Source organism: Capra hircus, chromosome 8, assembly GCF_001704415.2.
Source record: "Capra hircus breed San Clemente chromosome 8, ASM170441v1, whole genome shotgun sequence".
Taxonomy (NCBI): Eukaryota; Metazoa; Chordata; class Mammalia; order Artiodactyla; family Bovidae; genus Capra; species Capra hircus.
This window is the reverse complement of record NC_030815.1, coordinates 81,246,326-81,272,052: the sequence shown is the minus strand read 5'-3', so window position 1 is coordinate 81,272,052 and position 25,727 is coordinate 81,246,326. Positions and strand designations below refer to the sequence as shown.

The window sequence follows — 25,727 nt, the reverse complement described above, 5'->3', positions numbered from 1 at the left end:
TACTCAGTGGAGAATCTTTGACAACATGTTTCCTCTCCCTGAAGCTCAATTTTCTCACCTGTAAAGAGTGTGATGAGGCTCAGATAATGTAAAAGCACTTTGTAACATAAAAGTGTTAAGCATCTCTTCAACATTTTACACCAGTGTTTATTTCCTTGGCTGCAATACATGGAATGTGAGAGATCAAGTTACCAAGGTCGTTTGAGCTTAAATGCCCTTGGTTTCTGTTGTACCTGGCACCAAATGTAACAACTGAGATTGGCATGACCTTTCCCTGCCCACCTCCTTCCTTTTCCACTCACTCTCAGAAGCAAAATGGACATTTAAAAATCTGTCAGATGGCGGTGATATTTGATACATGATTGGATTTGGAATCAAATCTCCTGAAGAAAGAACCAATTCTGCAGGACGACTGCCAATGGTGGGATTTGAGAAAAGGCCTCCGAAAGGTGCTCAAGCATGTCAGCTTGAGGTCTCAATACCTACTGCTCTGCCACAGCCCGGATGGGCTGTCTGCCAGCACTCTCCGTCTTGTACTCCTTGGCATGAAAGTGAGAGCCACAACACAGCTTCATCTGTAAACCTGCTACTGTGGTGCTTCAGCCAGGGACAAAGCCTCCCAGAAATGAGACAGAAAGGGGTTGATCAGCATCCCAACATCCCAGCTCTATCAGTGGCAGCTGCCCCACAGGTGTCTGACAGTCTGGTGGCAGGGCATCACTCACTCTGAAGTAGTGGAGGACGTTAAAGACCACCTTTGTGAAGACCCCTGGAGAATTCTGAGCCTCGAATACACACATGACATCTCCCAGGGAAGCAGCTAACACACTGATTAAGAATCTTGACTCTGCCACTTACATGCCATGTAATCTTGAGTGAGTCAGGCAACACCATGACTCACTTGAGCCCAGTTTTCATCTGTAAAAAGGGGGCAGTGACAGTGACTGTGGCTGTTGCAGTGTCTAAAAGCACTTAGCCAGAGTGCCTGTTGGAATTTCGTAAGCACAGTATGCGTGTGTGCATGCTGTCCCTTCAGTCGTGTCCAACTCTTTGCAACCCTATGGACTGTAGCCTGCCAGGCTTCTCTGTCCATTGGATTCTCCAGGCAAGAATACTGGCGTGGGTTGCCATGACCTCCTCCAGGGGATCTTCCCGACCTAGGGATGGAACTCATGCCTCTTACGTCTCCAGCATTGGCAGGTGGGTTCTTTACCACAATCGTCACCTGGGAAGCCCAAGCACAATATAGACAAAGCTAAGGTGGCTCAGCAGTAAAGAATCTGCCTGCAGTGCAGGAGCTGTAGGAGGCGTGGGTTCGATCTCTGGGTCAGGAAGATCCCTTGGAGGAGGGCACAGCAACCCTCTCCAGTATTCTTCCCTGGAGAACCCCATGGACAGAGGAGCCTAGTGGGCTACAGTCCATAGGGTCACAAAGAGTTGACACGACTGAAGTGACTTAGCACACGTGCACAGTCTCATCATAGTGAATACTGATTGGGGTCAGGTGTGCCAGCTAAGCCTTCCTCTGACAGGCAAAGATATTAGAAAGACATCACCCTATGGTCACATGTGTACAATGCTATTATTGGGGGAAGCAGGGGAAAGGATACACAGGAACTCTGTTATTTTAGTAGCTATTTGCATATCTAAAATTATTTGTAAATAAAAAATTTTTAAAAACTGATGAGGCACATAAATGTAGTCCCATGCTTTCTCTTTGTGTTAGTTAGTGTTAGTTGCTCAGTTGTGTCTGACTCTTTGCAACCGTGTGGACTGTAGCCCACCAGGCTCCTCTGTCCATGGGATTCTCCAGGCAAGAATACTGGAGCAGGGTGCCATTTCCTTCTTCAGGGGATCTTCCCGATCCAAGGATCGAACTTGCATTGCTTACGTCTCCTGCAGTGGCAGGCAGGTTCTTTACCACTAGTGCCACCTGCTCAGATACTCCTGATTTGGAGTGTAAATCCTCCTGTGGCTGATCTGTAAGCCCGCTCCTTGCTGTATCATCATCAGAAAACAAAATGAAAAAAAAAAAAAAAATTCAGGTATTGCTTAAAATTCTAGTAAGCTAGGTCTGGGCATGTTCCTGACACTCCCTGACCCCCACAGCCCCCTACAGTCTATACCACTCTGTGAAGAGATTAGTAAAATTCTGGGTGAAAATGGTGGCAGAATGATTGAAAGTATAGGAATTGTATGGTCCTCTCATTGTTTCTGCAACAATTTTTCCATCTATAAAATGTGCTGCATAATGAACGCTCGCCACTGCCTTGCCTTTGGACAGTGTTAGCAAAGAGGACAGGACAAAAGTTTGTGCACACCTTTAACTAATGAAGTTGTATCATGTCGAAGCTTCTGGTGTTTGGCCAAAGTTTGATTATCTGTGTGTTTCTCACAGTGGATTTAACAGCTACCCAGCATGAAGGTTTTTTCCCATCAGGGACCATTATCCTATAGCAGACACAGCAGGCTATCATGCCAGTGTTGAAAAAGGCAATTGATAAAATGATTTAAGACAGAAAGAGGCACCTCTCCAGGGAGCCACAGGAAAGTGAAGAAGGTATATTCTGTCCCCTGAGGGTGAAAGAAGCCAGTGGTTGGTACACAGAGCAAGAGAGGTCAGCTGCTGACGAGGGCAATGAGAAAAGACTCTGTAGTTAGCAGAACTGTGGAAAACACAAAAAAATCCACAAATTTGATAAGCAGGGCAGGGAAATGAAAGAAAAAACTTAGAAAAGCAGGAAGTAATGAGCATTAATAAAAAACCAAAATAGTCCTTGAATTTTGAATGGCCATAAATCAGAAATTCCTTTCTAAGAATAAAATCCCCAAAAAAGAAAAAAAAAAAAAAAAAGAATGGATTAATACAATTAGTTTGTGCAGTCTATCATCATATTCAGCACACCAAGAGGTAATTTGTACTGTTTTCAAAGGAGACAAAGAAGCAAACGAGCAAAGTGTGCCGAGGATAAGGGGGTGTTGTAAGAGGGCCTGTACAAAAGAGGAAAGGGGGTTGCTGGAGGAAGCTGTCTACAAGAGCTGGGAAGCTGGAAATTCATTGCCAGAGAGGTAGACTTTCCAAATGAGTTTGTGCTAAGGGAGGATGCCCGGGACAATAAAAAGGGCTTTTGCAGCAATGTTCAGAGCCTAAAGAAAACCAAGTGTTAAGAGGTGACAGGATGAACAGAACTGCTTGACTCCCACTTTGCTTCAACCTTTCTGCCCAGGGGAATAATTTTCAAGCTATACATGGTAGAACAAGCACTGTTATGTGGGAACTAATGTTTCATATTTGAGAACTGATTCTTGGTATCAGTGGACAGGGTGACTTCACTATTTACAGAAGTTCTGACTCCAGGCCAGGTGAGGGGCATGCCACAGCTCAGAAAGCTTCCACCTGCAATCACAGGCCTCTGGAATCATCAAATCATGGAGACAGTGGGAAGGGGACTGATGGAGCTATACAAACGTCATTCTGATTTTGCAAAGGAAGACGGAATAAGAGGAGGGGAAGCAAAGTCTATGATCGTGTATCGAACAGATAGCTTGTGAGCAGTTAGAAAATGATGGGCTGCAAGGAGGTAGCATGGGATCTTGAGGGTGACTTCCAGAAATTCACTGTGGGTATCAGCATCCTGACTTCTCTAAGGCAGCTGGCAGGATGGAGGTAGTGGTGAGCACATTTCATAGCTTTGCAGAAGGTTAAAAAAACAGAACCTCAATGCTGTTGATTAATTACTTGCTATAACCGGGAGGGAGTCCTTCCAAGGAATGATGACTTACTGGCTTAATAAATTTGCAAATAAGTTGAGTATGGCAGTCTAACTGGTTGACTGATAGCATCTACAGTCAAAAACAGAAACCACAGGCTGGAATGAGGATCTGAAATTAATAAAAACAACAATCAAGAAGGACAAAGAAGCTTTTAAAAGTATTTAACTATGAAAAAGATTTGGTATATTAAATTGCCTGTAAACTCAACAGGCAGCAAGAGGTGATGATGTGGCTTTCCAAAACAATAAACAAATAGTAGGTGAGATCAATAGAAGCAATGAGAATTAACAGGGAGTCCTGCTGGGGATAGGGGCAGACAGCAGGGAGAGCGGACTCTGGAGCCAGACTTGCCTCTGCTTTCATCCTGGCTCCGCCACTTTGTAGAGGTAGAAAGGTGGTCAGTCGCTAGATGCATACTGTTTCCTCATTCATTAAATGGGGAGGAAGACGGTACTGGTACCTAGAGCCATTTTGAGGATTAAATAAGTGTATGTCAAGTGCTTAGAATAGTGTTTAGCACATCGGAAGCACTCAATGAATGTAACTGAAAGGAAAGAAAAAATGTAATGAAAGGGAAAAAAATGCATAGGAATTGGAATGGTAAGACGTTCCTGAGAAGGTGTATATATAATACCAGGTTTAAAAACGGAATATGTTCAATACTTTGGCCACCTGATGCGAAGAGCTGACTCACTGGAAAAGACCCTAATGCTGGGAAAGATTGAAGGCAGGAGAAGAGAGTGACAGAGGATGAGATGGTTGGATGGTATCACTGATTCAATGGACATGAACTTGGGCAAACCCTGGGAGATGGTGAGGGACAGGGAAGCCTGGCGTGCTGCAGTCCATGGGGTCACGAAGAGTCGGACACAACTTGGTGACTGAACAACAACAGAAATGGTCTACATGTGAGTGTCTTCAACTAACTCTATTAATAGCTGTCCTTTCTTTTCTGAGTTATCCAGATGAAGGCGGTAAAGGTGGTGAAGTCGCTCAGTCGTGTCCGACTCTTTGCGACCCCGTGGACTGCAACCTACCAGGCCTCCCCATCCATGGGATTCTCCGGGCAAGAATACTGGAGTGGGGTGCCATTTCCTTCTCCATATCCCGATGAAGGGAAGCAACAATAGCGCCAGTGCCAGCGCACTCTTCACAGGTGTGACCTCAAATAGAGCGCTGTGTTCAGTTCAGGAGTCCACTGGAGAAGGCCATGGTCAACAAAGAGAACAGCAAAGAACTTCACTCAGGGAGGGAAGTGTCCTCCCAACCCTGCGACCTGGGGACGAGAAAAGGAAAGACCACAGTCTACAGATACATGGATTGTTTCGGGGAGAAGGGGCAAATCCTGTGCAACTCTGGAGATGAAGGCTAAGAGGACAGACTCTATATGCAGGCAGGCTCCAGCCTAAGCTAAGGAAGGCTGTTCCAAGACAGGCAGTTTCCGCAGAACCCTCAGAATACTCAGATAGAAGCTGGATGGCTGTCAGGGAGATAGAAGGTTAGGCAAAAGCACTTTTAAGGTCCTTTCTGACCTAACAGTCCACGATTTTATGAGGTGAGAGAGCCCAGAGTATATTTGAAAACGAAAGTGAAGTTGCTCAGTCGTGTCCGACTCTTTGCGACCCCATGGACTGTAGCCTACCTGGCTCCTCTGTCCATGGGATTTTCCAGGCAATACTACTGGAGTGGATTGCCAAGTATATTTAAGCTGCAGCATTTAGAAGTAAAACATCATTCCTCCAGTACAATGGAGTTAGTAGGTTTGCCAGGCAGCCTTGTTGGTGGTGGTGGTTTAGTTATTAACTCATGTCCAACTCTTGTGACCCCATGGACTGTAGCCTGCCAGGCTCCTCTGTCCATGGGATTCTCCAGGCAAGAATACTGGAGTGGGTTGCCATTTTCCTCTCCAGGGGATCTTCCCAACCCAGGAATAGAACCCTGCTCTCTTGCCTTTTAGGCATATTCTTTATCCACTGAGCTATGAGGGAAGATCAATCGCTATTCACCTTAGCCTCACTAAATCCACAAAGGGTGATTTTGATGTAAAACAAACAAACAAAAAAACCCTAAATGAATTAGACGAACCATAACTGAATTTTATTCAACCACACATATTCAGGGCTCGGCTTAGCTAAGGAGCATCGTATCCAAGCAATTGTTAACTTTTTGTACAGTGTTGTCTTTGAGAGGTGAACGCGATGTACCTGAACTAGTATCCTCATAAGCCAGGATAAAAGGGGCCTCTCACTGTCCAGGGTCAAGGTGATCATCACAGAGCACAGGCTGTCAGTCTGCTATGGAAAACTTTTTTTTTTTTGGGTAATGTCAAAACCAAACAAAAACTCCATGACTTTATCTCAGAAAGAGGCAAATGAAACACGTATGACTTCATTTGACAAGGGGAGGTTAGAAGCACGCTTTGAACACTAACAGCATGCGTGGAGCCATATGCTGAAATGATGGGAAGGATCGTCTCCTCTTATGACTCAAAGAGGAGCAGATGGTCTGTGGGAACAGAGAAGGACTTTTCCCTCCTGGGTGGAGAATGGCACCACGCTGGGGACTAGAAGTGGCAGGGGATGGAGGGGTCGCCGGAGTTTGAAGCCCAACACACACCTGGATGTAAAACAGGACGAGTAGTTGGGAAAGCAGCTCTGTACTCAACACTCTGTTGAGGCCTTACATATAATATGCTGTGTACTAATGGTAAGTGTAAGGTAAGACTAGTCCACACAGTATGGTTTGTAAAAGCAAAAAACTAGAAATTATCAACATGTTCAAACAAATGGTTAGTCAGTCATGGAATATCCATAACCTGGAATATTTTGGAGCAGTTAAAGAAAAAAAAAGACTTTCGTGTGTCAATAACAGCACAATCATCAGGATTACCCAGGGTGGAAAAAATTAACACACGCACTGGTGTGTATATACTTATACTTGATGGATGCTTCCTTGGAAGTGAATCATCTCTGCGTGGGGTGTTATACCACAGACACCATGGCGACGTCTTCCTGGCATCCAGCACTGGGAGCGGCTCCTCTGTTTGCATCCACAGCCCTGAGGACAGCAGCTGCCTCCTGTGTTAAGTTCTCCTTCTGTCTCTCCTTTGGAAAACTGCTGGTCAACCCTACTAAGGCTACAGTGATGTTATACAATATCCAGTGATTTCTATCAGTCTCTCTCTTTTTTAAACAATTGAGAAAAGATGCAACTTGTATATCATAAAATTCACCTTTTTAAAAATGTGTAGTTCGGTGGTTTTTAGTATACTTACAAGGTTGTGCAAACACCAGTATCGAATTCCAGAACATTTGCATGACGCCCAAAAGAAACCCCATAAGCAGTCACTTTCCATTTTCTCTTTCTCCCTCAGACCCTGAAAACCATGAGTCCACTTCTCATCTCAATGTGCACGCATGCTCAGTCGCTTTAGTCATGTTTGACTTTTTGTGATCCTATGGACTATAGCTTGCCAGGCTCCTCTGACCAGGGATTCTCCAGGCAAGAATACTGGAGTGGGTTGCCATGCTCTCCTCCAAGGGATCTTCCTGACGCAGGAATTGAGCCCGTGTTTCCTGAGTTTCCTGCATTGCAGGCAGTTTCTTTATTGCTGAGTCATCGGGGAAGCTCTCTTATCTCTATAGATTTGCCTATTCTGGATGTTTCAGATCAATGGAATCGTACAACATTTCCTTTTATGTCTAGCTTCTTGCAGTTAGCATGGTGTCTTCAAGATTCATCCACTCATGTAGCAGGGGCCCGTGCTTCAGTTCCTTCTTATGGCTAATGAATATTCCACTGTATGAATATAACACATTTTATTTACCAGTTCATCTGTTGATGGACAGGGGTTGCTTCCACTTTTTGGTTATTAAGAATAATGCTACTATGAACATTCCTGTACATGTTTTTGTATGAACTTATGTTTTCATTTTACATGTAAACTTCAAAGTGAAATCTCTGGTTTGTATGGTAACTCTATGTTTAAACTTCTGAGGATCTGCTGGACTGCTTTCCAAAGGAGCCGTATTGTTTTATATTCCTGCCAACAGTGTATGAGGGTTCTAATTTTTCCAAATCCTCATTGTCCTTTTTGCTTATCTTTCCAGGTGGCCTAGTGGTAAAGAACCCTCCTGCCAATGCAAAAGACGTAAGACACTTGGGTTTGAGCCCCGTGTCAGGAAGATCCCCTGGAGGAGGACACGGCAGCCCACTCAGTATTTTGCATAGAGAATCCCAGGGACAGAGGAGCCTGGGGTCACAAACAGTTGGACACAACCAAAGCGATTTAGCACATTCTAGTAAGTATAAAGTAATATTTCACTGAGGCTTTGATTTGCATTTCTCTAATGACTAATAATGTCAAGCATTGTACGTGCTTCTTGGCCATTGTATATCTCCTTTGGAGAAATGTCTATTCAGATCCTTTAATTATTTTTAAATTGAGTTATTTGTCTTTTTATTGAGTTGTAAGAGTTCTTTACATATCCTAGATACAAGTCCCTCAGAATTATAATTTTCTTTCTCTTATATATATAATATAAAGTATATTATAATATACTTTCTATCATTCTGTAGGTTGTCTTTTCACTTTCTTGATGGAGTTCTTTGAAACACAAAAGTTTGAAACTTATAAAGTCCAATTTATTGATACTTTCCTTCTTTGATTTTTGACCCTCCTTAGGTGTCATATCTAAGAAACTGTTACTTAATCCAAGCTCATGAAGACTTATACCTACGGCTTTTTCCCCTAATAGTTTAATAGCTTTAACTTACATTTAGGTCTTTGATCTATGTTGAGTCTGTTTTCGTATGTGATGTGAAGCAGAGAGTCTGATTTCATTTTTCTGCATGGGGATATCCAGCTGTCCCATGCACATTTGTTGAAAAGAATATTCTTTCCCCCAATGAATAGTTCTGGCACCGTTGTCAGAAACCAACTGACTGGACTTCCCTAGAGGTACAGTGGATAAGAACCCACCTGCCAATGCAGGAGACGCAAGTTAGATCCCTGGTCCGAGAAGATTCCACATGCCGTGGAGCAGTTAAGCTCAACTGCTGAGCCCGCATGTTGCAACTACTGAAGCCTGTGTGCCTAGAGCCTGTGCTCCACAAGGGAAAATACCGCATTGTGAAGCCTGGGCACCACGACAAAGAGTAGCCCCTAGGGAAAGCACCGGCGCAGCAACAAAGACCCAGTGCAACCAAAAGAAAAAAAAAAAAACAAAAAACTAAGTGGCCGTGAATGGCAGTGTTTGTTTCTAGATTCTCAATTTTGTTCCATTGATCTACACGTCTGCCCGTATGCCAGTACCATGCTGTCTTGATTCCTGTAACTTGGTTGTTTATTGTTGTCGTGTCCAACACTTATGACCTCATGGACTGTAGCCTGCCAGGCTCCTCTGTCCATGGGATTCTCCAGGCAAGAATACTGGAGTGGGTTGCCATTTCCTTCTCCAGGGGATCTTCCTGACCCAGGGATCAAACCAGAATCTCCTGCTTGGCAGGCAGATTCTTTACCACTGAGCCACCTTGGAAGCGCACTGTAACTTGGTAGTAAGTATTAAAACTGAGATGTATGAGTACTCTGCTTTCATTCTTTAAGATTGCTTTGGCTGTTCTGGGTCTCTGGAATTTCCATATGAACTTTAGGATCAGCTTGTCCATTTTTGCAACAAAGAAAAAAAAAGACAGCTGAAAGTTTGGCAGGGATTATATTGAATCTGTAGATCAGTGTTGGGAGGATTGCATCTTAACAACCCTGTCTTCAATTCATGAACACAGGATAATTTTCCATTTATTCAGTTCTTCAATTTCTTTCAACAGAGTTTTATAGTTTTTAGTAGGTTTTGCACTTCTTTTGTTAAACTAATTCCTAAGTATTTTATCATTTTTGATGTTATAAATGAATTCATCTTTTAATTTCCTTTTCAGATTATTATAGCTGGTGTAAAGAAACACAACTGTCTTAATGAATAGGTAAAGAAGATGTGATACATATATACAATGGAACACTACTCAGCCCTAAAAAACAAAGATTGTCATTTTGCAGCAACATGGATGGGCCTAGAAATTAACATACTAAGTGAATCAGACAGAGAAGGACTAATATTATATGATATCACTTGTAATGTGGAGTCTAAAAAGTAGTAGAAATTAACTTATTTATAAAAGAGAAACAGACTTATAGACATAGAAAACAAACTTATGGTTATCAGAGGGGAAGTCAAGGAGAGAGATAAACTGGGAATTTGGGCTTAACAGATAAACTTTACCATATATAAAGTAGATAAACAATAGGATTTACTGTATAGCGCAGGGAATTATAGTCAATATCTTATAAATAACCTAAACGGAAAATAATGTGAAAAATACATCTATCTTTCTTGGGCTTAGTGGTAAAGAAACTGCCTGCCAGTGCAGGAGATGCAAGAGATGCCAGTTCAGTCCCTGGGTCAGGAAGATCTCCTGGGAAAGGAAATGGCAACCCACTCCAGTATTCCTGCCTAGAAAATCCCATGGACAGAGGAGCCTGGTGGGCTAGCGTCCATGGCATCGCAGAGAGTTGGACGTGATTGAGCACACACATGAGCACAGCATCTCTCTCTCTCTCTCTCTCTCTCTATATATATATATATATATATATACATATATATAATCACTGAATCACTTTTCTGTACACCTGAAACTAACACAATATTCAATTAAAACAGAAAGAAGCATAATCATGTTTTGTATACTGCTCTTGTATCTTGCAATCTTAATGAACTTGTTTATTAGTTTTAACAGTGTTTGGGGTGGATTCTTTAGAATTTTCCATATAGATTATGTCATCCACAAAAAGATAGTTTCACTTCTTCCTTTCCAACGTGAATGTCTTTTATTTTACTTTCTTAGCTAATTACTTTGACTAGACCCTTCAGTACAACGTTTAACAGAAATACAATCCCTCTTTTTTATCCCTTCTCTCCTCAACCATTGACTTGAAAAGGGGAGGAGCCCCTATGAAATTGGGTTTTAATACGTAGTAAGATTTTTCTTTCTTTTTTTTTTTTTTTGCTATTTGTTAATATTTTGGGCTACCCTCGTAGCTCAGTCAGTAAAGAATCTGCCTGCAATGCAGGAGACCCAGGTTTGATTCCTGTGTCAGGAAGATCCCCTGGAGAAGGAAATGGCAACCCACTCCAGTACTCTTGCCTAAAGAATCCCATGGACAGAGGAGCCTGGCAGGCTACAGTCCATGGTGTTGCAAGAGTCGGACATGACTTAGTGACTAAACTACCACCAAGATATTTTTCTCTTGTGTCTTTGCAGCAGTTTCAGTCAAATAATTGTACAGCTTTTGTCAGTCATTCTTGATCAGTAATTGGCCAAAACACAAACTAAATACAAAGCATGAGGGAGACATACGAGGAGTAAACAAATAATCTGTAGAAGAGAGTCAATTTAGGATTACATGAGATTACAGCCAAAAGTACGCACTGGCTCAGAGTTTTTCCGAATGGCAAATTAATATTCATTACCCAAGAATGTAATGCAGATAGTGCTAGAATTGGCTGAGGGCATGAGATATCCTCAGAGGATGAGCAAAATAGGAGTGAACTATTATGGAGTGGTTTATGTAATTTAGGAATTATTTTTTAGGAAAATATTTCATAAGCAAATAGTGTTATAATGAATCAGTACCCCACAGGGTTGCAATATAGAAAAATTATGCATATATGCTTATAAGGCTTATTTTCCAAAGGATTCACAAGACAATATGATTATCTCAGGGTGAGGACTACAGTGGTAGGGATGGAATTTTATGCTTTTCTAACAAAGGTCCATCTAGTCAAGGCTATGGTTTTTCCAGTGGTCATGTATGGGTGTGAGAGTTGGACTATAAAGAAAGCTGAGCGCAGAAGAATCGATACTTTTGAATTCTGGTGTTGGAGAAGACTCTTGAGGGTTCCTTGGACTGCAAGGAGATCCAACCAGTCCATCCTAAAGAAAATCAGTCCTGAATGTTCATTGGAAGGACTGATGCTGAAGCTGAAACTCCAATACTCTGGCCACCTGATGTGAAGAGCTGATTCATCTGAAAAGACCCTGATGCTGGGAAAGATTGGGGGCAGGAGGAGAAGGGGATGACAGAGGATGAGATGGTTGGATGGCATCACCGACTCAATGGACATGGGTTTGGATGGACTTTGGGAGTTGGTGATGGACGGGAGGCCTTGGCATGCTGTGGTTCATGGGGTCGCAAAGAGTTGGACACGACTGAGTGACTGAACTGAAACTGAAACTGAGTTTTCTTTTTTTTTAAAACATGGTTAACTAGTAGTGCTTATGAACTACTGTATTTCTTCTTTATGTTTTTCTATATTTAAAAAGAATGTAGTCTACTAAATGCTATTGCAAAAAAGAAACATCAGGTACATTACATATGTAATTATGGGTCTATCAAAGAGAATTCTACCCCTCCCTTAGAAATACTTGAGTGATGAGTAACCAGAGAATGGTCTGAAAAATGAAGAAGGAAAGGTTATTTGAGTCAACTATTCAGGATGTGTCTGTCATCTTTGCTGGGTAAAAGAAGTGTGAGCTGAGGGTGTCCCTCCACCCTCAGGAACTGAGTGGGCAGCTCAAGGGGGTGGAGCTGGCCTTTGAAACAGGAAAGGGCAGGGTCTGTTTCTGGTTGGCTGGGAGCCCCTCAAGATTTTCAGAAAATGCTGGCACAGGTACAGCAACCTCCTGTCACGAAAGGGTAGAAGCAGTCTATACAGCTAGCTGCCCAGCGTGTGTGATTCAAATTAAAAACAAACAAACAAAAAAACAGAAACAAAAAACAGCAGACAGGGATAATGGGGTGGAGGGGACCTTGAGCCTGAGTGATGGAGGGTGGAGGGCAAGAGTTCCAAGATACAGATATCGAGACCCTCACAGGCCAGTGCTAGTGGTCTGAGCTCGGGTTAGAACTCCTGAAGGCCATACACCAAAGAACGTTTTTCTTCTCAGGGCTGTAGTCAGATTCTGCATAGAGGCCGGGGAAGCTGTACAGAGCAGAGCCAGAGGGGACACCAGGGTGGCCCTTATGTAGAGATTAGACCAGAAATAGGTTCCCAGCAGTCTTAGAAGCATTGCCAAGTTAATTCTTTCCTCAGGCTGTTCATTTGAGCATCGCTGTTTAACGTTCAGATTTTTTGGGGGGGAAGGGAGGGTGGCGGCGCGGTGTGCTTGCTTTTAATCTTACCCTTTCTATTTGTAACCAGGCATTCTTTTACTTAAAAAAAAAATGCTCTCTTGGGAATTCCCTGGCAGTCCAGTGGTAGAAGCTCTGAGCTTCCACTACAGGGAGCTCAGGTTCAATCCCTGGTTTGGGAACTAAGAACCCACATGCTGTGTGAGGTGTGGCTAATAACTAACTAACTAAAAAAAAAAAAAAAAAATTCTCTTAATTTCTTAGCAAAATTAACTTTGGAACATTCTAGCCAATTGCAAGTTTGTGAAGAGGAAAGGTAGGTGTTTCTAGGCTCTGCTTGGTTAAGAGACAGGAGCAGGGTGCCTCCGTGGTCACCAGCTGGAGGGTGGCAGCCATGAAGGAGGAGACAGAAACCAGAATAAGCCAAGAGAGAGTGAGGCTGGCCACAGGGCTGCGTCCTTGAGCCCTCTGTCACTTGTTGAGCAAACATTTATCTGGTGCTAGAGGGTCTAGATGACAGTATCTAACATGTGTTAAGTATTTACTATAGATTGAACCACAGGAAATTCACAATAGTCAGTCATTTCAGATGGATCAAAATGGCAATTTCCTGTGATTTAGTCTAACACATGTATTCTAAATGATTTGCATGTATTCATCACATTTATTGCTCAAATTCACCTATAAAGTGGAAACTGTTGTGTTACTATTCCCATTCTACCGTGAGGAGCTAAGATCAGTTTGGTTGCGAACCTCTCTCAAGGTCACACAGCAAGGAGTGGAGTCACCACTGGACTTAAATCCAGGCGTTTGGCTTCGAGGCTGACTTAACCCTATGCTACTTCTCCTGGGTTGAGAACTGAGCACTAACGAGCTCTGGAGAGTTTAGGTCTGCATCCTCAGACAATTTTTTTCTAAAAAGAGGCAGGGTAGACTAGGTCTTGGCCAAGAAGGCACTGGGACTGTAGTCCTTCACCTTGTTCAAGTCGTAACAAGCTTCACAAAACTCACGTATTCAACCAGTTCCTTTATCGGGTCGGTCCTTATCTAGGATCAGAGACAGCTTTACATCCTTTTATTAGAAGCCGTCTTGAAGCTGTATGGACATTTCAATCAGTTTTGAAAAACCCCAAATGAGCGATTCATTCAAAGCCTTAGACCGTTTAAGAAGAGGGTCCCAAGCTCTTCAAATCTCAGGTCTGGGTTTCTGAAACAGCCATCTAATTCTATCTGGCCTCTCTACACTCTCTCTCTGATTGTACGTTATCCCAAAGGCTGGGTAATCTTCCCAGAATGCCATTTTCACTATGTCATTCTTGGAACTGAAAAAAGTTTCCCACTGCCTAGACAGTCACATGCAAACTCTTGAATTTGGCATCAAAGGAACTCCATTACTCAGCCTGGTCCACCTTCAGTCTCAGAGGTTCTTAATGGTTCTCCTAGTCAGGAAACCCATTTCTCACTTAATGGCTATGTCCACAGCCAATTCACTGTCTGTGCCTGCCAGGCTTTGCTCATTGAGCTCCTTTCCCCTCACTGTTTTACCAGCGTCAATGCAATTCTCTCTTACCCTCCAAGCTCAAGCCCCTCATCTTCTGAATGGCCCGTTCTAACTAAGCTTACAAATATTAAACTCGTAGCTCTTTGAATTCTGAGGATGCAGCCTAGAATTTGTCTATCTACTCTGTTGTGAACAATATTTCAACTCTCTGTATAATATACAAAGAAACTCAGACAGAGATCATGTTGTCTACAACATTCACTTCTTCAGCATTTATCAAGCTCCCAGCATTTAGTATTCTTGCCTGGAGAACTGCTATGGACAGAGGAGCCTGGTGGGCTACAGGGAGAAAGAAAGAAGAAAAATGAAGATGTTAGCTGCTCAGTTGTGCCCAACTCTTTGTGATCCCATGGACTGTAGCCTACCAAGCTCCTCTGTCCATGGGGATTCTCCAGGCAAGAATATTAGAGTCGGTAACCATTCCCTTCGCTAGGGGATCTTCCCAACCCAGGGATCGAACCTGGGTCTCCAGGATTGCAGGCAGATTCTTTACCATCTGAGCCACCAGGGAGAGATGGTGTCATATGGACAGTTCAGCATTCACATCTGATCTTTAAGAGAGAGCTGGAGGTTTGGGAGCCTGCAGCACAGACGAGAGGTGTGGCCAGCTGTGCTAATGCCCCACTCATATCCCATGGGACCCTTCCATCATTTGTGTTCACATAAGCTCTCGGCATGTTCTCTTGACTCTTTGTCAGATGTGACCCTCAGGTCGCCTGAGCCTCTTTTGCCTGTGAACACAAGAACCAGAAGCACCTGGAATGTATTTCTCTCTCAGCAATGATGACAGGCTCTGGAACATTCACTCTCTGCACTCCTTGCCCCTGATGCGGACCATTCTGAAGCGGACCCACACTGCTTCCAGGGCACTCCTGTATAACCTGACTTGATATCATGGCACCTGGCTTGGCAGTCCATTCTCCCTTCCATTTTCCCCTTCTGAGACTTCTTCCTAACAAATCTCTTGGACAAGAATTTCATGTGCTTTCAGAGGAATCCCCACTAAGAGAAAGTGTTTAAATGAAACCACTCCAGGAGGATGAGCAGTCAGGAGGGGTCCCCTAGGGAAGGCCAACTCTAAGTACAGGACGATGAAGACTGTGAAGGAGATGGAAGGGGGAAGGCAGACAGGACCAAGGAGAACCAGAAGAGCGGCAGCCATGAAACAGAAATTTCCAGAAGGAAAGAGTTATTAACAGTACCAAACAAAGCAGAGGAGCCTAATACGGTAAGATTAAGAGGAGAGGAGCCTGATGAGTTAAGCCTAATAAGGTAAACTATGTTTATAGGATCTGGTGATCATAAGGGCACAGGGCCCTTAGGAACAATTTTCCCTAGACTTATGACCCCAGTTCATGTCCAAAGTGATGGGATCTTCTTCCTCCCTCAGTATGCTAATCTTCCTTCGTGTCTCTCTTATAGACAGGGGGGTCTAAAGCTCACTCATATATGTAGCTCTGTGATATGCATCAAGGCATATTCATTTCTAGTTCTGTTTCTGGAACTGGACATTTCTCTTTAGCTATACTGAGACTGTCAGGTTAGCACTCAGACATCTGAGAGGTCAGGATAGACATGGATGCTGATGTGCTTACAGAATCAAAGGCTGGTGGCTTCAGTCTTCTCTTTGGGGCAGGAGCAAGAGAAGAAAAGGAGGGAGGGGAAGGTCTGGAATAGATACCAAAGGCAACACAGAAGGGAGCTGCCCAAGGAGGAGCGAAGGGATTTATTTGTGCCTGCAGGGCCACTGAAAGAAGAATTCTGGGGAGTGTTCAGGCTCAGGGTGGAGGAGCAGTGGTGAAGACTGACACTCTGGGCTGGAGTTTTTCCATGAGAAAGGCTTGTGTGGCTGTGGATGGACACGTTCCCACACGTGGGTGGGAAAAGATTGCTGTGTTCTTGAAGGATTAGAAATAAGAATTTTGAAAAAAACCTTAAAGGTGAAGACTTCATGCATACTAGAGAAGGTTCACACATAGGTTTTTAAGGGAAATATGGAAAACTGTGCTTAGGTACTGTGCAAATTCAAAGGACTCATGGCAGGAACATTCCATTTTGGCCATAGAGTTACAGACTTGAAGGGTTTCCTCTTATTATGGGATGTCTTTGTAATGGGGGGGAGCAGCGAGGGATTCACGAGGAAGATATGAAAAGAGCTCACATTTCTCTAGAACCGTATCAACTGTGGAGGCAGTAGTTAGAAAGAGCCACGTCAGGCTCTGGGCTTGTCAGCACCTCTTCAGCGTGATATATTTTAAGGTTTTCTCAGCACGAGTTTGACTTTTAACAATGAATCCAGTAAAGGGGGGAAGTGATAATAAATCACAAACAATAAAAACCAACAGAGATTTCTTCTGACCCTGCCACCGGAGCTCTCCCATCCCGCTGGCCAGTCATGAAATGCTAACTGAAAGCACTTGGAAGAGGCCGGATGCAGCTATACCCTGGAGACCAGAGGCATGGGAGCCTTTCAGAAGGCACCTTGCTTGTCAAGAGTCACGGCTGCTACACTGGACAAGGGAGGGCTCTTAGGCCGGGGGTTGGGGAAAGGGACAGGAGAGAGTAAAGCAATGGCTGCCAGGCAGGGGAGAGTGGAACGGCAGTAAGATCAGGCTTTGCAGGGTGAACGGTTCTGCCCGGGGTGGTGGAGAGGTGAGGGAGGGTCTGGAGACAGCCACTGGGGTCTCGTCTATGGGAAAGGCATTTTAATAATTAACAAATGAGAAAAGGCATGGAGCCAGTAGTAATGTGACCCTAGCCTTTTGAAACTATGCCTTAGGAGCCTGCAGACACGTTACAGGCTCCCCAGCCAGCGAGGGCTGAGAGAGATAGGAAAACACAAGGAACTGCTGTAACCAAATAAAACTTACCACTAGGTCGATTTAAGACACATTTGATGAGAGCTGTAATTCAACACTGGGAATATGGAAGGTACAAATGGAACAGGTCTTATAAATTACTGAAATTAGCAAGTCAGAGACAAACAGAATTTTAATTTTTCTCTTCTCACTTTGTTAATACTCCCTTAATATCATCAACACAATATTGAATTCACTGTTTCCTTACATTGACTGAAATAATCAGATATACTCTTACGTGTAAAAACACAAAGATGCTTTGGTCTAAGAATTCTTTTTTCAACACAACCTTTCATGTCCTTCCACAGTTCAAGATGCCTGGAGTTTTCTTTCTTTCTTTCTTTCTTTTTTTTTTTTTTTTTTTACTGCAACTAAATGCTATATCGAGTTCTTCAGAGGCAGGAAGATAAGAGTAGGAAAAAAAGGATTATTTCAACCCCCACCCTGCTCTTAATCAGTTATATGATGTTGGACACCTTAACCAGTCTTTCAAAACCACGAGTCACCTAAGTGAAGATGTGAAATAGCCAGCAGGAGAGGTGAGGAAGGACCAGCAGCGAAGCAGAAGGTAATCAAGGAGACTGCGACACAGAAGCCAAGAGAAGAAAGTGTTTTTAGAAAGAGTGGTCAACCATGTTGAAAGTTGTTGCAAAGATAAGCTGAAGTTTCCGCTGCATCTGGCAATGTGAAACTAAGACTTCTAAACTGTTCTTGGTCCATTATTTCAAGACTATGGGGTATCTTAAAAGAGAGGGGGGGAAAGATAGCATCTTTGATGATCATTTTATGAGACTTCTTTTCCAAGGTCTTATTTTTGTATTAAAACAAAAATCTGAGAATAAATTTTTACAATCCTGGTTTTTCCTTTTCACTTTCTGTCATTCTAGGTTCTCTGTGCCCATTTAAGGGAGAATTCTAAGGGATGGGAGTAAACTAAACTGAGACTATACAATTCAGGGCAGGTTCAGAAACATTTCCTCTTCATTGTAAGTGCATCTGATAACAATATTTTCCATACTGATGTGCAACACTCTTTCAAATGCACTCATTTCATGGTTAGCCTAAATTTAGGCAAACACAATTTCTGAATACTAAGAAAAACAAATGCCATAATAAGCCTTCTAGCACAAGGGTCTAAAAATAGTGGATTCCTTCTCCCAGCTCCACACACAAAGGAAAAGCTCTTGGACGTCAGAAGTTCCATGAAGCCCCGAGACAAGGCTCTCTGCATGTGTGTACTGACTTCCCAGTGGACATCTGGCTGTTTAGATGCTGGGAACACATTTCATCAACTAACTTTAGTTATAATATCCTTACCCACTCAGATGGTCTGTGGTCATTCAGAACTGGAAGCATCGAAGGGACTTAGAGACTTGGAAAGTGGGGAAACTGAGTCTTGAGAGCCTTGAGTCTTGGCGGGATTGGTGAAATTACACAGCTCACACACCAGTCTGTTCCTGCATCAGCCGCCTTAAAACAAACCTCCCAGGCCCTCACCTTGCTCCCCTCCCAGCACAACTCCTCTCACAAAGTCCAGACTCAGTGTCTCTGCTTCCTGACCTCCCATTCACTCTCTACCCACTCCAATCTGACTCCCTTCTCCACACTCATGAATAAATGCATGCATGTCAAGGTCACCAACATCTTTCATGTGATCCAAACAAAGGTCACTTCTCTCCAGCCCTTTTACGACACCGCTCAGCAACATCTGACACCCCACTTCACCTTCTTGACTCATTTTCCCTCCTGGCTTCCATGACTCCTGGCCTCTGGGTTTTTCTCTGCATTGATTTTCCCAGTTTCTCTGCTGACTCCTCATCTTCCTCCCAACCTCTTCTCTCACTTTTTTTTTTCCTACCTGGTGATTTCAACAGGCTCAGAATTGTAAGTATCCATAAGGGTGAATGTTTCAGGCTCTCCACTGAGCTCCTGACTTGTAAACCCCACTGCAGTCTCCATACTGAATGTCTATTTGGCACATCACAGTTAACAATACGCAAGACCGAAATCTTTATTCTTCCCTCCAAAGCCTGCTCCTCCCAAAGTCTTTACCATCTCACCAAATGGCATCACCATCTGTCTACCCAGCTGCTCAAGTCAAAAGCCTAGAAGTCATTCTAGACACTTTCATTTTCCTTTTCTCCATATTCAATAGACAAAAGATCTGCCAGTTCCACTGCCAAAGCATGTCTTAAACAGGCCTGCTTCTTGCGTCTACCCCGCCGCCAGGGGTAGTGTGGACTACTGCAACTTCTAACCCTCCTCCTTGCTTTTTGTCTGCTGCCTGCAATCCATGCCACACAGCGGCCAGGGAAGCAGTGTCAAAACACCAGACAGATCAGATCCTCTGTCCTTAACGCCCTGGAGCAACTCAGGACAAGGCCAGATGATCCAGCTCCCACCCGCCTCTCCCGACCTTCCAACTGCACCACCACCGCTCTTTCTTCCCCAACCCCAGCATGCCAGGCCCTTTCCTGCCTGCAGGCCTTGGTGCTCCTCCAAGAGGCACTCCCCACCCCCCCTACTATAAATCTCCGGGTTCCCTTCGCATCAGCTTCTCACTGCCTGTATCTAAGCTGTGCACACAAGAGGGTCCCTGCTAAGTGAAAGTTCTGAGAGAGCGCTGGCCCTATCCACGGTGGCCATGGGTGTCGCCCTTCTGGCAGCTGAGGGAAAGGATGCTCATAGTGGCACTGGGTGGGGAGGGCAGGCTCCTGGCTCCTAAACAATGGATGAGTCAGCTGACGCCTGCGGTTAGTGTGCGAGGGAAGACATCTCCCTGGGAAGAGTGGCCACACCCAGCGCTGCTGCACAAAAGCACTGGCTAGCCTAGCTGGGGTCAGGTTGGGCTCGGCATTTCCCTCAGACCTCGGCCTTAGTGTGCAGTCACTGCAGAAGGGGGGTTTTTATTTAAAAACAAATGGCAACAGAACTGGTCCAGGCAGGCTTCTTTCTACCCAGGCGGTAGACTGGCCCTGGGGGCTGCCATCTAAAATAAGGGGCGATTCCTGGATGGCCGCCTTCCCACCTGTCTGACTGCAGATTCCAAAGGCTTGGCTCCAGTCAACAGGGGGGCAGGAGGAAAGCTTCTGTTCCCATAGTAACCACAGTGCTCCTGGGGCCTAGGCTCAAGGTTTCAGATAAACAACTATTTAGAGAAGTGAAGAAAAGGAGAGGAGAGAAACCAAAAAAAAAAAGGTGAAATGGCAAGAAGTAATCTTACAAGTGTTGCAAGACACCTCTGAAAATAAAACCAGGGAGCCAAGAGTAGAATCCTCCCACCAGCACGGGAGTGGCCTCCTGCCGGGGACCCAGCTGGAACAAAAGGCCCCATTGACACAAACATCTGTTACTACTAAACACTTAGGAATCAATATTTTCCTAAAGGCTTTTTTTTTTTTTCTTTTCTCCTTTTGGCTTTAAAGGGTTACTGTCTGCCAGGCTAACAGACCCTCACCTTCTCCAAGTCCACGGTCACCATCTGAAGTGACTATTAGAACTTCAAATGAAGAATTTGATCCTGGAAATGGCCCTGTGCTAGTTTTTTTTCCTGAACACAGACACCAGGAAAATGTCAGAAGGCAAATCCAAACCCACGCCCTGAAAGACTTAAAATGTTAACAGTCACATCCCTGGGAGGATGAGTAATCTAGCCCAATTTAATTTAAAAAGGAAACCCAGCAGATTTAAGAGATGGCCTGGATGTGCCTTGAAGGGAAGCAGGAGCGTGATAGGGAGGATGGGAAGGTGACAGGATCATGGGGGCTTTACCTCAACACCTGCATTTCCTCCGGGGAGTTCTGCACCTCATCCTGGAGGCGATGCCAGCGCAGGCAAGCCCTCAGCTTCTGCTGCTCCCGGGCCTCGTGGGGGGCCAGCTGCTTGGAGCACAGACGCACAAACACACATGCACAAAACACAGTCACTGCCGTCCTCTGCAGAGTCAGAGCCGCCCAGTGGAGCGGCGGGCTTTGTTTCGGGGGGGATGGCACAGACAGCCCCCACTGCGCCTCGTGCCCCATAGGGAAAGTCCGAGGGCCAAAGAGGTCTTTTAGGTCCTCAGACTAAGAACCAGGCCGCCCTGCCGCGCTGCCTGTTTGGGAGGTGCCCTCTGATCCGACAGCCTTCCCCTCCACCACCCCCGCCCCGCCCCCCTAGTCCTGCCCTGGAGAGAGCAGACCTCCCTAGGGGCTGGTTTCCACTCTGATTCCATCCAGCCCTTTCTTGCCTTGTCTTTTCGCACAGGGTGGGAAAGGTCCCCTCCATTTACCTCCTATTTTTTCCCAGCCCCCAGTTTTGTTAAGGGCTGTTTACAGGGGAGCTAATGGAACCCAGATGACTCTGTTTGCATATAACCAGGAAGAGCCCAATGCCTAGACTCCCTCTCGGGCGGGAAGGCCATCACCCCTGCCCTACTGGGCAGAACTGGCTTCTGTCACCCGTGTGCTCACAAGGCCCCTCGGCTTTAAATGCCACAGTGGGGGGTGGGTGGGGTGGGAGGCAGGACATCCACTGGGGAGGGAACCGTCAGTGTCTACAGGCATTCCTGGAAACTAACAGATATTTACTGATTCTCTGCTAGGCCCTGGGGACATAATGGACACAACTATGACCTTGAGGAGTCGAGGGAGACAGATGAGAATACTAACCATTGGAGTCCAGTGATGGATGGTAGGGGCTGAAGAAGGACCCCAGAGCTCCCAGGACAACCAGGGTGTTCAGAAGGTTTTCCTGGGGAGGGTATGGGGTTTGAACTGGCCCTCAGGGAAAGCAGGAGTCAGCTAGGAGAGGAGAAATTTCAGGAAGAGGGGAAGCATGTACAAAGCTCATGGGGCCTGGAAAGAGTGTGAAATGTTTTAAAAATGGGGAAGGTTAAGGTTGGCCAGGGAGCAGGCTGCCATTCAGGGAGGGACAGAAGTGCCAAGTAGCTAGCAGTGGTGAACATGATCAGCAAAATTTGTGTGTCCTGTTGTTATGGACTGAATTGTGTTCCCCCAGCAGGAAACCCTATGTTGAAGACCTAGTCACCGGTGTGACTGTGTTTGGAGATAGGGGCCTCTAAGGAGGTAATTAAGGTTAAACGAGTTCAAAAGGATAAGGCCCTAACCCAATAGGGTTGGTGTCTTTGTAAGAAGAGGAAGAGACACTGAAACTCTCTCTCTGGGCCATGTAACAACATAATGAGAAGATGGCCCTTATCAAGCCAGGGAAGAGAGGCCTCATCAGAAACCAAGCCTGTCAGCACCTTGATCTTGAACTTCCCAGCCTGTTTAAGTCTCTTGGTCTGTGGTCCTTTGTTATGGCATCCTGAGCTGACTAAGACACCTGTGAAGAAGTCTAGACTTTCTCCAAGTTGATGACAAGTTAAATGACTCAACTTGCCACTAATTCAATTCACTTCTCTCTATGGAATCCCACTGAGAGGAGTGGAGGTTTCTATCTCCTAGTTCAGAGATCCCCCACTCCCCTTTGCGGTACTTGATTATGTGTGGCACTGCAAAGTACAGTCTCCTGGGCAGAAAAGTAACATTGCACCCTCATGCCTTGTTCAGGGATGAAGTAACTTGTTGACCGGGAGAGTCCCCTGAGGCCACCCACCCTTTCCTGCCCCGAGGAGCACTTTTCTCTGGCTGAGGAGGCTTGGCAGGGACCACCAGCAGCTCAGTTTTATTCAACCTTCAAGGAAGGGATCAGAGCAAGGGGTGAACCCTGGAAATGTTTCCAAACTTTGTGCTGATTCCAGAATGGACACTTCGCTTCAGAGGGTATCTGCAGTTTCATATACTGAAGACTTACTGCACGTACCTTAAAGGATGATGAGGTGGACTGCTCCCTACTCCAGGTTAAGGGTAAAGGAGGGACAGAGAAACTTTAACCCCTATTTTCCCTTTGAGGCTCATAAGAAGTCATCTCCTCCAAGAAGGTTTTCTGGATTTTCTTATATCCAGCCTCTTTCACCTTTGAACTCCCACACTAATTAGTGTTTACTTCTCTTTGCTAACTTATTTTCTTCTTCCTTCCACTGTATGCTTTCCTTATCTTCAAAATTAGACTCTGATCTTTTTCAAAGCAGCGTTGTGGACTTAGCCTTTTATCTCTATGAATCTAGCAGAGAATGGACACATGGAAGGTTTATAGCTGTGAGATGCAGCCAGGCTAGCTTTGTGCCTCTATCAGAACCGACAGATGAAGGGCAGAACAGCTAGAGGCAGGACCCAAGCAGAGAGATTCCAGGAGGTAGAGGCAAGAGGAAGGATAAAGGGGGAGTGCTTTTTGGGGATTCAGGACATAAAGGGCAGAGAGATGGTCATCAGACACCTGACATACACTCATGATGACCAGAATAGCACAAATCTGATTGTCTCAGGTGGAAGCACCTCAGGGGAGAGATGGTGAGAGAATCCTTGCTGAATGCCTACTCCATGCAAGGTGGTGGCAAAAACAAAGATGACGAGAACAAGAAGGACAACTGGTATTTCTCGCACACACTCTGTGTGTCAGGCACGGTGCTAATAAGCTCATTCACACACCACCCCTTCCACTCTGCAAGGTTAAGCATTTTATAAATGAGGAAACTGAGCCTCAGAGAGGTGACTTAACCCCCCGACACTCACAAAGCTGGCAAGCAGCAAAGCTGGGGTTCCAACCCGGGTCCTACTTCAGACCCAGCCTTTCTGCTCAAGAATCTGCCATGTGACCTCTCTTCACAGGATTCTGCGTGGAGGGGGACACGGCTATACACACTGCTAGCTCAGTAGCCAAGGTGGGAAAGCGGGGTGGGAGGATGAGCAGGACGCTGTGCCACTGTGAAAGAGGTTATCGCCTACTCATGAGGATAGCAGGAAGAAGAAACAAGTGAGAAAAAAGAGGTAAGTACAACTACAGTGGAAACTCAAAGTTTCTAGAAGAGCATTACCAAACTGTGAATGAGATAAAGAGCCTGGGCTATCAAAGGAAGGTGACCTTGTGCTGGCTAGTGAAAGATATACAGGATTTCAACAGGCAGAAGGAACTTGAACAAAATCATGCAGATGCGTACAAACTTGTGAATTTCGGAATTCAAATCGTCCAGTATGCAGAGATGGTAGGGGAAAAGATGTGACCAGATATTAGGAACTGGAAAACAAGCAGGAGGCAAGCAGGAAGCAGGTTAGCTGCCATAGCTTCCTTATTGCTGGTGGCGAACTCTTAAGCAGAGGTTGTAAACCAGGAGTGTGTTGAGCAGGTCTGGCCTCGGTGTGTATTTGGTCTGCATATTTTTCACACTGATAAATTTCACATAAAAATCCAGAGTCATAGTTTCTTTCAAAACACTAGAAGTCCAGGCTCTATCAAGCCCTCCTTTCAACATGACAGCAATTGGTCAGAACTGAGGGGAAGCGGCCGGTGTACCACAGTCCTCCCCGTTCCCTAATCTGCAACACCGGCTGCTTCATTCCTCATTACTTGCAGCAGACATCTAAAATCATGACTCTGGATTTAAACTTTCATCTCATCACTTAACAAAGCAGAACACGGTCGATGTCAACACAACCACAACCACAAAGGAGTGCTTGAGTATGCCGCAGCACCACCTGTCCTGCAAGTCTTTGCTCAAACGTCTCCTCATCAGAGACCTTCTCCGATGAGCACCTTCTAAAACAGCACTTCCTCCACCCCTCTCTATCTGGCTTCATTTTCTTGACAGTACTCATCCCTGCAAGTTGCAGATGCTGTTGTTTACCTACCTGGTCTCCCTGTCATCTCTAGATCGCGAACCCCAGTGAACCCCATGGGGAGCAAGGTCTCCCTTCTCATTTACAAAGCAAACAGAACAAGGGCCTAGGTGCATAATGAGCACTCAATACCTTTCTGTTGAATGAGCGAAAGACTCAGTTGAACTTGACTCTGGGTACTGAAATGCTTAGTGCACTTGAAACTTACCTGCTGTGCCTTGGCCCAGAATACATCTTCCAAGTGAGTTGCGAACCCTTCACTCAGCCACTCCTCCGTCCAGTCTCGAGCCCCAATCGCCAGGCCAAACCAGGCGTGAGCAATTTCATGGCAGAGACGGGTCCCACAGAGCTGGCTCATTCCAGTCAAGGTGCTCTGAGAGAGGAAGACGATGTGTGGGCTGGGGATAATGGGAGAGAAAACACACAAGAGTCTTGTCAGGGCCTGTCGTCACGGCCACCCCCTGGGGCAGCTTTCTCAGCCCTGCCAGCCTGTTATTATCATGTGCATGCTAGATCACGACCGATAGGCTCGCAGCTTAGATGCTTTTAGAAATAAATAAAGTGGCAGTTTGCGTTCCTGGCAGCGGCTCAGGCTGCCGTTTCTGCCAAGCAGTTGTCTCCGTCATCAAAAGGCT

At 45.1% G+C, this 25,727-nt stretch overlaps 1 protein-coding gene across 2 annotated transcripts in view; it reads right to left on the bottom strand.

Annotated features, from left to right (window-relative positions):
* The window catches only part of C8H9orf3 (chromosome 8 C9orf3 homolog), a 420,759-nt gene that overhangs the window by 138,282 nt on the left and 256,750 nt on the right, over window positions 1-25,727 (bottom strand). Inside the window, exons 6-7 of one of the 2 annotated variants that reach the window (XM_018052467.1) lie at window positions 25,301-25,490; window positions 21,149-21,255 (exon numbers count right to left, since the gene is read on the bottom strand). In XM_018052467.1, coding sequence (XP_017907956.1) covers window positions 21,149-21,255; window positions 25,301-25,490 — 297 coding nt within the window. The remainder of the gene's footprint in view (window positions 1-21,148; window positions 21,256-25,300; window positions 25,491-25,727) is intronic. The other variant, XM_018052468.1, reaches the window with a different exon arrangement.